This window comes from Macrotis lagotis, chromosome 4 (genome assembly GCF_037893015.1).
Source record: "Macrotis lagotis isolate mMagLag1 chromosome 4, bilby.v1.9.chrom.fasta, whole genome shotgun sequence".
NCBI classification, from domain to species: Eukaryota; Metazoa; Chordata; class Mammalia; order Peramelemorphia; family Peramelidae; genus Macrotis; species Macrotis lagotis.
This window is the reverse complement of record NC_133661.1, coordinates 33,993,809-34,008,657: the sequence shown is the minus strand read 5'-3', so window position 1 is coordinate 34,008,657 and position 14,849 is coordinate 33,993,809. Positions and strand designations below refer to the sequence as shown.

General features: G+C 36.8%; 1 protein-coding gene across 5 annotated transcripts in view; it reads right to left on the bottom strand.

Moving 5' to 3' along the window:
* SCAPER (S-phase cyclin A associated protein in the ER) overlaps window positions 1-14,849 on the bottom strand; it is a 381,601-nt gene that overhangs the window by 342,881 nt on the left and 23,871 nt on the right. For all 5 annotated transcript variants that reach the window (XR_012477706.1, XR_012477705.1, XM_074232482.1 and 2 more), the window contains exon 3: window positions 14,028-14,145. Coding sequence is in view for 3 of the 5 variants with exons in the window: in XM_074232482.1 (XP_074088583.1) it covers window positions 14,028-14,145 (118 nt within the window). In the remaining 2 variants the exon portion in view is untranslated. The remainder of the gene's footprint in view (window positions 1-14,027; window positions 14,146-14,849) is intronic.

The window sequence follows — 14,849 nt, the reverse complement described above, 5'->3', positions numbered from 1 at the left end:
CGGTGGTTTATCCACTGTGCCACCTAGCCGCCCGAAAAAAGATATTATTTCAAAGAATTATGGACTTCTCTTTGGCAGCCTAGTGTAAAATTATGGACTCCTTTTCTCAGAATAATGGTTTAAGATAAAAAGAATTGTTTATAATAACAAAAACTATGAAATATCTGGAAATTAATTTATTATAAAAGCTAACAGTAGATTAATATATATTAATATGTGACAATTTTAAAACTACAATGAATGAAATAAAGAAAAACAACTGATTCCTCAATCAGAAATGAGTAGGATTAATATAATAAAAATGACAGTATTCCTCAAATAATTTATAGTTAAAAAATACAAATCTAAATGTCAAGGATCTTTCTTTAGACAACTGAATAAAATGTATTAAAACTTACATGTAACAACAAATAGATGAAAATATCAAGAAATATAAAAATAGTTCAAGGGTAGTCTTTTACTCTTGAACTTTAGGCTTTATTACAAAGAGATAATCACTGTTGTTAATAATAATAGCTAAAATTATATTGTACTTCAGGTTTTCAGAATGCTTTATAAACATCATCTCATTTGAGTCTTTAAAAATATTTTTTTCCAATTAGCAACGACCCACCTTCTCTTTCCCACATGACTTCTCCCCACCAACAGAAAGAAAAACAAAATACCCCATCATGAATGTGTAAATGCCTAACAAATTTCCACACTAGCCAAGTTACTATATATAATATATAATAAACAATTATATGCACAACATATAGTATATATTTATACACACATATACGTGTGTGTGTGTGTGTGTGTGTGTGTGTGTGTGTACAGAGAGATATATTTCATTCTACACTGAGTCTTTCACCTCATCCTGAGTCATCTGGAACAGTGGTTGCTCATTACATGGATCAAATTCCTAAGCCTTCCAAAGTTGTTTGCTTTTACAATTGTTGTTCTATATATAAATTATATTAAAAAATTAAACTTTTTAAAAAATGCTTATTGGCCTGTAGATCCCATTTGCTAGTTCTTCTCATTTTACCCTGCATCAGTTCATACAAGTCTTCTAGGTTCCCCCTTTCATCATTTCTTAGAAGCACTGTGGTATTCCATCATATTCATATACCATAACTTATTTACCCATTACACAAACTCATGAGCACTCCCTTGGTCTACAACTCTTTGCCACAACAAAAAGAACAATCTATATTCTTGTATACCCTTAAGAATTCATTTTGATAATGGCTAATCCATCTCTAATCTTACTTTCCCTCTTATTCTCCATTTTCTCTTCTTTCCTTTCTCTCCTGGTTTGGCACCCTTTTGAGGGAAATGTGCTCCTATGTCCAACTTGCTGTGTATTCTTCCATCCTTTGACCAGTTCAGATAAGAGTAAGTTGAAGTTTCTGCTCCTGCCCTCACCCCTTTCTCCATGTTTGTCTAGATTTCTCCTTGTACACCTCAATTATGATAAGGTTCCCCTAAACTGCCTCTCCCCTCCCCTACCTCCACCTCCAACCAATGCATTCCTTTTCCTCTTCCTTTTGTTTTTTGGGTTTGCTCCATCATGCGGACTTATTTTCTGACTGTTAAGGCCAAGCTCTGCATCCTTCTGTTAGAATTGTCTGGGCCCTGCTGGATTCTCTTCTAGGCTCTGCTTTCTGCATGGGTGGCCTGTTGTGTTATGCTAGGACCTCAGAGGCATTAGGTTAGGGGGCTCTGGACTTTCATTTCCCTCTGCAGGCTAATTAAGGGCTAGGGAATGCAGTCCTCGTGCTCTGAGTTCTGCCAGTGTCTGAGCAATACAACTCTGGGTCTACCCCTGTTGGAGTGCCAAGAGAGAGCTTGGCAGGGTCTGAATGGTAAAACTGGAGGCTTCCCTTTGGTCTGGGCTTCCTGTCCTGCTTATTTCTATGCAGACTTAGGGCTTCTATTTGGGGAGTAGTCAGGAAGGCAGTTACACTTTATTGCTACTTCCTACTCTGCCATCTTAGCTATTCTCTCCATGAGTTGATTTGCATAAGGCCACATAAGTAATTATGTGGTGGATCCGGGACAGAAACTCATATTTTCCAAGCCCTATTTCAATGCCCTCTTTCACTATAAGGTGGAAAAAGTCTTAGCACTTTTAATGATTTGAGTTATTCAACAATGAAAACGATTGCCTCAATGGCAGTAAAGATCTGTGTCACTCTAAGTGTTGATTCAGGGCTAAATATCTATATTCAGGCAAGGATAGAGGCGGTATTTCTTCTTTGGGTGGAAGTCTGAGTAGATGATCTCTAAAATCTCTTCCATTCTACAACTGAAATTACACAGTATATTTTTTAAGACTTTAGACTACTGCCCAAAGATCACAATTATGCCTTTTAAAAAAAATACTCATTGGGCTGAAGACCCTATTTGCTATTTCATAAGTCAATGAAAAATCAAACTGACAAAACATTAGAAGTAATGAATACATACTTTAAAGTTTAATTAAAAAGAACAAATACTTTTCTTTTTCATGGATAGATAAGTATTGTAAAAGCAAAAGATTACAGATTTTCCTACATATTTCACCAAATATATATTGGTTAAAGGGATAGTACTACGTAAGCATAAAGTTACTCATAAAAGAATTCTGCTGGGAAACAATCTTTGGGAGAGGTCAAAATGAATAAATTATGTATACAAAGGTCATTCTTTGCTATATGTCCTATATTATTACTGTTGTTCAGTCATTTCACTCATGGTAAAAATACTGGAGGGGTTTGCCATTTCCTTTTCCAGCTTATTTTACAGATGAATAAGCTGAGGCAAACAAGATTAAGTGACTTGCCCAGAGTCACATAGCTAGTAAAATATGTCTGAGGTTGTCACATTTGAACTCAGGTCTTTCTGACTTCAGATCTGGTGCTCTATCCAATGAACCACAAAGATGTTCCATACCATATATTTCTTTCTTTTAATGTCTCTATGAATTACTTACTTAGGTTTATGTTATTCAAGTTCCAGGTATATTAAAACTTCTAAGAAATCAACTGGTGTCATGGCTATGTGAATGGAAAGAAGGAGGCTATATTCTAAAAACACTGTAGAGATATAAAAGACAAGAGATGGTAACTAGAGAGAGAGGATGAATGAATGTGAGGAGTAGAAGATATCATCCAGATTGTGATCCTGGATGACTGGGAAGATGGTAATGCTCTTGAGAAAAATAAGAAGATGGCTTTGATGGAGAAGAGTGGAGTGATGCTAGACAAATGCTCAGGAGAGGAACTAGGATTGGATATATGAGACATGTTATTTATCCACCTAAACACAATCCCATGGAGTTCAATGAGGTTACAAAGTGAGAGAATGAAAAGGGTAAAGAGGTTTCAGGACAGAACCTTGGGGTTCAAATACAATGATTAAAGCATGGATATTGGTCCATGTCCAAAAGAGGACAGTTATCAGACAGAGGTAAGAGGAGAACCAAAAGAAAACAGAGTTATGGAAACCCAGAAAGGAGACTAAATAGGAACAGAAGACAGCCAATGTCAAATGCTGCTGAAGGGCTAAAAAGGATGAGAATTAAGAATAGCCTAAGAATGGGGTAGTTAGGGGCCACAGTGGATAGAATGCTAGCCCTGGAATTATGAGGACTTGAGTTCAAATGTGACTTCAAACACTTACTAGCTGGGTGTCCCTGGCTAAGTCCCTTAAAACCGATTGCCTCAAAAAAAAAAATAGATTTAAGTTCTGGCAATTAAAAGATCATTATTAACACTGGATGGAACAATTGAGTTTAATGATACAAGTCAAAAGTCAGATAGCATGCAAACATATAGACTTAGAGAAACATATTTGGCTACTCTGAATATATAAAACTTTTGAGAATATTTGGTATATTGTGCTTCAATTTGGGATATATCTCCCCTATAAGATCTAGAGATTATGTTTGTTCCCAAAATTAAAATTGTTTTAACATCTATTCTCTAAAAACTACCTTTTCAGTAAGAGCCAAGGGTTCATTCTATCCCTCTAATTAAATTAGAAAGGAAAAAATTCTCTTTAACAACTACTAATCTTCTTTTTGAAAGTGATATATCACTTGGAGAAGGGGGATCAAGTGACAAGAAGAGCCACTAGAATCCATGTTAGGTTGTCAGAGAACAGTAAATATTCTAGCTCATATATCCTAAATACAGCAATATTTCTTATATTTTTCTTTTGAACTCTTTAACATTCACTCAAAATCTTGGAAATAGGTCACTTCTTTCTTTAAGTTGTCCTTTTGTCTTTTTTAATTTTGAACATGTAAAAATTACATTCTATACAATGTGGGGCTTTTTATGAGCCCCATCCTTTACATTATAGCCTTAAAGGATCTCTAGATTTTCTTTTTTATTATAGTTTCTTTTTTAAAAAAAATTAGCAAAAATGTAATTTCTCACCATTTCTACGTTCTCACAACATCCCACTCCCATCTTACTGAGAAGTAAGGAAAAACAAAATCCTTGCTACAAACACGTATAGGCAAGCAGAACAAACTTCAATAATAGGTCAAATCTAAAAAATAGGTAGAGACACAAACACACAAATATATACAAGTACATAGGCACGTACATGTACAAACACACTTATATACACGTGTGTGTGTACACACACACACACACACACACACACACACACACATCTCATTCGGTGCTCTCGGGCCTTCACTTTTCTATCAAGAGTCAAGTAAAATGTTTCATCATTAGTGTTCCGGAATCATGGTTAGTCTTTAAACTAATTAGATTTTCTAGTCTTTCAAAGGGTTTGTCTTTAGAATTATCTAAGGATAAAATTTCCTTCAAGTTTTTCATGCTTCATGAATTTATATGTCTTCTCAGTCTTCTCTGAAACTATGCCCTTCTTATGAGCACCTACTCAGATTCTCATACTTTGCTACCTCAAAAAGAACTATATTTTCATACATGCTTAATCTATCCTCCCTCTAATTTCTCATTCTCTCCTTTTCCCTTCTATTTTCCAGTTGAATGAAAAATATTTCTGCAGCAAAGTAGGTGCATGTTCTTTCCCCTTCAAATAATTGAAAGAGTAAGGTTGAATGAAATCAACCACTCCTCCTCACCCCCTTCTCATATGTCTATATGTCAGCTTACTCACCCTGATAAGGTGAGATAATTTCCTCTTTCTTCTGCCTTCCCACCACCAGTTTATTCCTCTTCCATTATTCTTTTTAAATTATGAAAAACATTAACAACTATACCCACATCTTTTTTTTTTTTAGGTTTTTGTAAGGCAAATGGGGTTAAGTGGCTTGCCCAAGGCCACACAGCTAGGTAATTATTAAGTGTCTGAGACCGGATTTGAACCCAGGTACTCCTGACTCCAGGGCCAGTGCTTTATCCACTGCGCTACCTAGCCGCCCCATACCCACATCTTTTAATTCAATATCGCTATGAACCTGATAAGTTCAGAGAGAACACAAATATCTTCATCCCATATTAGAATAAAAAGTTTATACTAGCTTAGTACTTTACTTTTGTTCATGTATATTTAACTTTTATGTTTCTGTTAGCTTCTGTGTTAGAACTTCAAAGTTTCTTCACAGTTCTAACCTTTTTAACAGAAAAGCTTAGAAGAGTGCTTGCTTTGGTAACACATATACTAAAATTGGAATGATACAGAGAGGATTCAGAATTTTTTTTTCTTACATAATGTTGAAAACTACCTCTGCAATTTCTATTCATTCCTACTAAGTGGCCTTCTGAGGCCTATTTCAGTATGATCCTTAAATCCTCACTCTCTCTCTCACCACCCCACAGCCAATCAGTAGTGAGTCTTCTTGTTCCTACTTACCTTACATCTCTCATATATGCTTCCTTCCCTCATCTGACACTGCTACCATCCTAGTGCAGGCCCTCATTAACAGGTACACCTCATAGATATTTCAGGTTTATTTCTAGACCAACACAATAATGCCAGTCACATGAATTTTTTGCTTTCCTAATGCAAACTAAAGTTATGTTTACACTATGTTGAAGTTCATTAAATATATAATAGTATTGTCTTTTAAATTTTTTGACATAATTTTTTGACATGGTCTTTTAAATTTTAAAATTCTTAAAATTAAAAATGTACACATCTTAATTAAAAATATTTTTTCTAAAATAATTATCATTTGAGCCTTTAGCAAGTTAAAATCTTTTTTTTGCTGGTAGAGAATCCTGCCTTGGTGTTGATAGCTGCTAATTGATTAAAGTAGCCATTTTCAAAAAAAAAAGAAAGAAAAGCTTAGAAGGATCTATTCCATTAAAGGTCTCTATTTCCCTCTGAATGATTATACCCAGTCTTGCTGGGTAGTCGTCATCTTTCATTCTCGAAGAGGACCAAAGTGACATCACTATGTTGGGGTCAAGGTATAAAGTGTCCAACTTGGTTAATCAGATCAATACAAGTTTGGAAGACCAGGCACAAAGAGTTCATAGGAACATTTACAGAAGGAAAATTTAAGTGACATCATGAAGGAAGATAGGAAGGAAGGAGGAGTCTAGGGAGCATTTCCAGAACAAAGAAGAGTCAGGAGAGTTGTATGTCAAGAAAGCAAAAAGCCACTGTCCCTGGTGGTCAAGTACATCAAGAGAAATGATGTCTAAGAAGACCATAAAAGGAGGAAGGGGTCAGGTGGTAAGGGCTGGATGACCTCTGATAGCGACCTGCCTGAAAGAGGAGGAATGCAGAAGATCCTGGCAAGGCCACCACCATAGCTAACAATGGGACAGATGTCCACATTCTCTCTCCTTAAACAGAACTGGATGTAAAAGCTCCCTAAGAAACACATATGTATGGCGCACCCATAGACAGTCAAGGAGAGACACTACAAATACCCTTATTTTTTGTTACTCTGCTGTGACAAGGTCCTATCACAGTCTATCCAAGCATCACTAAGGCCAGTGATCAACACCAGTTGCTATGGGTATGTGATTTGGACATAAAGTGTGACATCATTAGCAAATTAGAAAGAAAGAAATTAGGAAGCAAGAAATGTTACCTAATAGTTTTATTGATCAGGAAAGAAACTATGACCAAGCAAGAGAGAGAGAGAGAGAGAGAGAGAGAGAGAGAGAGAGAGAGAGCATTATGGGACATAACAGAGATAATTCTGACTACATCAAATTAAAAAAACTTTTTGCACAAACCAAACCAATGCATTCATGATCAGAAATAAAGCAGAAATTAGGGGAAAAATTTTATAGAGACTTTCTTTTCTAAGAAAGGCCTCATTTCTGAGTCAAATTTATAAGAATGCATGAATTTCTCAAATGTTGAATGGTCAAGATAGGAATAGATTTCAGAATAAATTAAATCTTTCTATAGTTATAAGAAAAATTGCTCTATATCACTACTGTTAGAGAAATATCAAATTGGCTTATATAACAGAAAAGTAAATGACAAATGTTGAAGAGGATGTGAAATAAATAGGGAAACTAATGTACTGGAGGTGGAATCATGAACTGATCCAACCATTCTGGAGGACAATTTAGAACAATGCCAAAAGGTCTATAAAACTATGCATGACCTTTGACTCAGCAATACAAGATCAAAGAAAAAGGAAAATTACCTCTATATGTACAAAAATATTTCTATATACCAGCTCTTTTTGTGGTGGCAAAGAATTCAAAGTTGAAGGGATGCCCACCAACTTGAAGAACGGTTGAATGAGTTGTGGCATATGATTATGATGGAATACCACTGTGTTCTAAGAAATAATGAAAAGGATGCTTTCAGAAAAACATAGGAAAACTTTGATCTGATGCAACGAGAAGTGAGCAGAACCGGAACCCTGAATATAGTAACAGTAATACTGTAAAAGAAAGAATTGTGAATGACTTCACCATTCTCAGTAATATAGTGATTTAAGACAATTCTGAAGGACTTATTTTTAAAAAATGTTATCCAATTCCAAAGAAAACTGAGTCTAAATGCAGATTGTAGCATAGTTTTTTTTTAACTTTATTATTATTGCTTTTTTGGGGACTGTGTTTTGTTTTGACTAATATGAAAATGTTTTACATGACTGCACATGTATAATCTATATTAAATTACATGACTTCTCAGGGGGGCGGGGGAAGGAAAGAATAAGAGACTAAAAAAAATTTCAAAATGTTTTGTTTACATGTAATTGAGAGAAAAAATAAAAATTAAATTTAAAATACCCATCAGCCAGAGCCCTATGGCTGACTGCCTTTCGATGCTGGCAGCAGACAGCCCCAGAATGACCAGTGCATTCTTCAGGGCTGTTGAGATTCAGAGACTTGAGTTCAGATGTCATCAATATACCTTTTAATGCCTTAAGAAGGGACCTTCCACAAGTCACTACACTTTCCAATGTGAGGGCAGGGTTAGGTAACCTCTGAAGTGTCTTCAAGTTCCCTAACAACTTCCTGCTGACTGATTGTTGACGTTCAGTCTCTAGACTGTACCTGCTCTTCTGCTTTTGCCTTCCTTGTTCACACACGTCATCCAAGGAACTTACTGTCTAGTACAGGTCAGAAAACAAGTCTATTTGAAAACAGTTTAAGTGAAGTGGGAGAAAAATATTCAACTATCACTGGAGAATAACTGTGGACATCAAGGGAAATGTTAACAAGCTAAGTGAGTTGTACCAAGAAGACTAGGATAAAGATATTGGGGGAAGAAAAGTTTAGGAAAAGGCAGCAGAGGGAGTTGAAAGTATAGATGCAGGATGTTATTTCTTCTCTATTTTCCTCAGAGACATGGTTCCAAAATACCTTTCTAAAAATAGATAACATCATCCCAAATGATGGTTAAATTTTCATCTTGAATTACTTCCTGAGAACACTGTAACCAACAAAAATCTCTCAAATATATTTCAAAAAGAACAAAATAAGATTTAACTACTCAAGTAAAAAAATCAAAACTAACATTTAGTTTCCATTTTCAAAAGAAAATAGTCCACACGTATGCAAAATATGTTTCATAAATTAAAAAAATAAAACTGCTTTCATCTCAGCAAGGATATTTTTCTTAATATTATCCTTGAGATAACATTTGAATTTAAATAACTTTACAATGAAAGTGAAAGGTAAAATAAAGTTCCAATGACTTGATTTGTTCTCCAAACCTTCATGGTATTTGATTCCTTTAAGAAAATGTTGTTGTTGGGGGTGGCTAGGTGGCACAGTGGATAGAGCACCGGCCCTGGAGTCAGGAGGACCTGAGTTCAAATCCGGCCCCAGACACTTAATAATTACCTAGCTGTGTGACCTTGGGCAAGCCACTTAACCCCAATGCCTTGCAAAAACCTAAAAAAAAAAAATGCTCTTGTTGTCCAACTCTCACTCACTCCTACGTTTCATCCTTCCCTCTCAGTTTCATTCATACAGTCTCTAGGACTATGAAAATTTTTAGGTAACTTATTAAAAATAATACTAACCATCAATAAATCTAAATTTGTTTTATAATTATTTACATTCTATGCTTTCTGTTGCTTTTCATAAGAATGGGTATTGCATTTTATCAATAGCTTTTTCTGCATCTTTTGAAATGATTACATGGTTTCTGATCATCTTGTTATCAATAGACATCCCAAAAACTTTGCACATTCCATAACTGGAATGTATCCCGTCATCATCTAGAACTGTTACATATTACATGCAGTCTTTCTTTATTTTCTAAGCACCTAGTAAATCCTTCCCAACATTAGCTGGTACTTATCTTGTACATAGAGTTTCTCCTGATAAAATGTAAGCCTTCTGAGAGAAGAACATTTTTGTCTTTGTCTCCAGAATGCCAAGCACTGTCTGGCAGAGTAACTGCTTAATATGTTTGCTGATTTACTGAAGCGAGTGAAGGAGTGGGGATGTGCAGACAAGTCAAGCAGAGAAGATGATCCTGAACCTCAGAAGTGACAGGGAGCCCCTGGCTGTCAAGGGCTTTCCAGAACAAAGAGAGGCACATGCATTTGATCCAAGAGGTAACAGGAAGTCATGGGAATTTATTAAAAGAGGAATACTGTGGTCACTTCACTGATAGACTGCATGGGATGAGCCTTGAAGCAGGGAGATTAATAAGAAACTATTGCACTAATACAAGAGGTACTAAGGATCAAAACAATGGTGATGGTCACAAAAATAAAGAGAGGGGGGATGCAAATGAGAGAGGGTGTGGACAAAGAATCGATGAAACCAATGGATAAGGTATTGGATGGAAGAGAGAGTAAGCAGTCAGAGATGACTTCCAAGACTGCAAACCTAGATGATAAGAACTGTAGTGTCCTTGATAGAAACTGGGAAGTTGGGAAGAGATGAATTTTGGAAAAGTTGAATATTAGATGCCTACAAACTATCCAATTCAAACTGTCCAAATGGCAGAGATAAGTGTCCTGGAACCAACTCCCAAGGGCTTGCAAAAGCCTACTGTTAAATGGTAGGTGTGGGCATTTACACCCTGGTAATGGAAAACTGCTTGAATGATTTTTTTGATTGTCAATAAAGTGAGAGAGAAAAATATTAATAATGTAGATTAAAGGTAAAAGTGTATTGTTAGCCCATTTTCCCCTCCACATAGCCTGGTTATTAAATATGAACCAATACATTCTTTTGCTATCCTATAAATACTGCTTCAACTTAGTAAGGGGACAGTAGAAAGGTGAGAGAATGATATCTTCACCAGATGGGACCAATCACGACAATAATGAACATTCATGGAGCATGTTAAGGTTTGCAAAGTACTTTGTATCCATCATCTTGTCAGAGCTTCACAACACCTCTGCCAATAGGAACTTGGTGACACTGAGTTGGGACTGGAGGTAGGGATGAGGTTAGGTGGAAGATGGGTACAAAAGGTATCATCACTGGAAAATCCATAGAATCTACTGCAAGGACCTAGGTAGGATAGGGCCTCAGCACATTCACACTGAGATGTATTTGACAATCAAAAGGATAGAGTAGGAAAAAACACTACTTTTAAAAACAAAAGACCTGGCCTCAAACCTCTGCTCCTTATTTCCTGTGTGACCTTGGATCTATAATGCTGGGGTCCTATCATTCAGCAAGGGAGACTGAAAGAGCAACTGAACTTGCAGGAAAAAAATGAATGACTGAATAAATGAATAAAAAGAAAATGCATTTCCTCATGTTGGCCAAAAGTTAAACACAGGTGCTAAGCATGGGGAGGAGTTCCCACTCTTAATTCAACAGCAGGTCTGGAGGATCCCAGGACACAGTGGCCGGCAGAGTGGCAAGGCCCAGCTCATCCAAACACTGTGAGCAGCAAGGATGATGACTGGTTTCTCTGGGTTCATTCTAATTTTTCTTTCTCCAATAAATAGAAGCTCTCTAAGGGCAGGAACTGTTCTTTGCCTTTCTTATCTCTAGCCTTGCATCTACTATGGTGCCTCAAACAGAGCCAGGCATTAAAAATTGCTTCCAAAATGAACAACTCACATCCCCTTTATCTGTATATGGCCCATATTGGATGCTTTTCAGTTTGGGAAGAGACTGTGATCAGCTTAGTTTCTCAAAACCTGGGAGTTAATGAATAACAATAATAAAAATAACAGGCACAGTGCTAAACACGTGATGAACATTAATTCATCCCCATGTCAGAGATGTTTTTTGTTTTTGTTTTTTTTGCAAGGCAATGGGGTTAAGTGGCTTGCCCAAGGCCACACAGCTAGGTCATTATTAGGTGTCTGAGGCTGGATTTGAACTCAGGTACTCCTGACTCCAGGGCTGGTGCTCTCTCCACTGCGCCACCTAGCCGCCCCATCAGAGATGTTTTTATCGATTTTACAGATGACTCCAGGTCCCTCTGGCCCTGCTCAGTTCTCCACCCATCAGTCTTGCTCGCTCAGCCTCCTTTGGGGACCCCTGCCTGCACTGGTCCTGGGCTGCCTTCCATTCTCCCTCTATTTCTCTCATTCTCTCGCCTCATCCCTCAGTAGCCCCAAGTTCCATTATCTAGCTGTGTATTGCCAACAACCTATTGAACATCTCAGACTGTCTCTAAGACACATCCCCCCATACAGTGCCTCTATAGTGGCTGAGCTACCATCATCCCTCAGTCTTCCTCAATTACTCTCTCTCCCCCCCACCAGCCACATCTTACCTATTGATCCTCTTTTCTCTACCACCCTCTCTGAGTCCTCTTGCTTGGATAACTAAATTGTCTCTTCCTTGGGGTCCCTACCTGTCAGTCTTTCTCCTCCAATCTATCCTCCTCTGATCTAGCTACTACCTTACTCAATATGAACTCCAGGGATTAAAAGAAAGTAGGGGGAGAGAAAAAAAGGCCTGGGAATTGGGATCTAAAGAGATATGTCTTAGCTAAATCATCTCTTAAATAACTGGAGAATGGCTGAACAAGTTGTGGTTTATGAATGTCATGGAATATTAGTGCTGTAAGAAAGTACAAAAGAATGTAAGAATGTAATATAAATATAAGAAGTGATTTCAGAGAATCCTGGGTATTAAAGACTAACCAAAGCAAAATGAACAGAATCAGATTAATTTTGCATAAAAACAATATTGCAATTAGATACATTTATGAATTCAGATCAAAGACTAACCAAACACATATTCCAGAGGACCTATGATAAAAGATATTCCATAGCTCCTGACGGCTAGATGAGGGACACATGGCCCAGAGATGGACATTTCTAGGCATGGCCACCATGGGGTTTCATTTTGTTTGGCTATGCCAATTTGTTAAAGGGGGAGTGTTTCCCTTCTGCTTTCTCTTGGGATGGGGAGAAGGGTTTCTAAGGAGGGATAATACTAATGATACAAGGAAAAAGAGGAGCCCACTACAGAAGTTTTTAAAATGCACAGAAGTTGAAAAAAGGAAGCAGTCAAGCAGAACAGTTTTGAAAAAAACATGTATAAATTATGGAGATACAGAATATAATTTTTTTAAAACAAATGATGTGAAAGAGATTCATGGTTTCATGTAGGACTCACTTTTTGTCTTCTGTTGTGTATATGGATATGTAAATGTTCCTTTTTGATGATTAAGCTTAAAACAAAACATAAAACTAATTTTTAAAAAAAATTAGTATTGCAAAAATACAAAGAACAAATGTGACCAAAAGAAGAAAAACAAGAAGCTCCCTATGCCCACTACTTTGCACATTCAGGAATATGCCTCTGGTTGTGCAACACTGCAAATAGTGACATTTTTATGCAGTGATCGGCTCTGTTGATATTTTCCAAGTCTTCCTCTTTTAAAAAATAATTCTTTATGATAAGGGATGGCTCCCTGGGGAGGAGGGATCCAGGGGGAATCTAGTTGGCATAAAAATCAATAAAAATATATTTTAGGGGAGGCTAGGTGGCTTAGTGGATAAAGCACTGGCCTTGGAGTCAGGAATACCTGGGTTCAAATCCGGTCTCAGACACTTAATAATTACCTAGCTGTGTGGCCTTGGGCAAGCCACTTAACCCCATTTGCCTTGCAAAAACAAAAAACAAAACAAAACAAAAAAATATGTATATATATATATATATTTTAAAAACTATGAACTCATGTGTCTCTCTTCTCTCAGGTTACTGGTTGGCATTTCAGGTCCTCACAATCTCCCATGTGTGCCTCCCTCCCCCTGTACACATTCTCTGGACCAGCCACATTCCATTTTCTTGTTCAGTGACTTGGCAAAGGCTCTGCCCAGCTCTGCCCTGGTTGTCTCCACAGCTCCATTAAAGAAGCACTAACAAAGTCAGAATGTTGAATATCCATACATGTACATACACCATTCAAACCACAAGCAATACATACTACAACAAGTACATACATGTATATACCATTCAGACCATAAGCAACACATACCATATATACAACTATACACACACATACACATCACATACTACATGTAACACAGCATACACATACTAGAAGCAGCACACACACTGTATCCCTGTGAAGGCCCATCCATGTCTCTCTTTGTCCACCCAGAGCCTGACACCAAACAGGAGTTTCATCAGTGCCTGATGAGAAGATTTTCCAATAGAGCCCTTTTAAATAGCACTTTTTTCTCAGACACCTACCATCATCATCTTTGTTTTCCAAGGGGACACTCCATGCAATCAGATTTCTCGCTGTGCGACCCTCTTCAGCCACAATCCTCCTCACTTTGTCATGGCTATTGGAACGCTGGAAGGAGGCCTAAACACAGGAAAAATGGTCAGTCTATTTCAGTCAATAGAGGCGTCTGACAGACTCCCCTTTTCTCCAAAGAGAGATCATAAAAACCTTACTGGGAGAGCAGCAGAAATCAAGAAGCGCTTTCTAATGTCACTCCTCCTGTCAACCAGCTCTGCAACCATCTCCACAATGCTCCAACAGCTTCCAAGGCATTTGGCCCCAATTCTAAGACTCTAAGTTCAGTTAAAGTTTTATGCTACTTTTTTTTAAAGGAAATCCTATTTTATTACTTTAAAGGAATATAAAAATTAAAGCCTGACAAAATATTGTCAAAATATAAATGATTCATCCCAATGCACTTAAGAAATAGTAGAGCACTGTGTGAGCATCATGAAGGCAAGAACTGTTTTTCATTTTGTCATTCTACTCTTAGCCCCTTGGGTCTTGTGCATAAAAGATGCTTAATAAATTCTTGAATTAACTTGAGTAAATATAATCTATAAAATATTAAATAACTATATTTTTCATATAAAAATAAGTGTTACTTAAAAGTAAGAATTTTTAACAAACTAAATAATTCCTCTATAATCTTATTCAGATTCTTTTTAAAAATTTTCTCATTAATAATGGCTATTTTGGCCTAGCAGAATGTCCCAAAAGTCTTAGAATAGTTTTAACCTTCAATAGCTTAAATTAAACTTCATATAGCTTAAAATCTATATTAA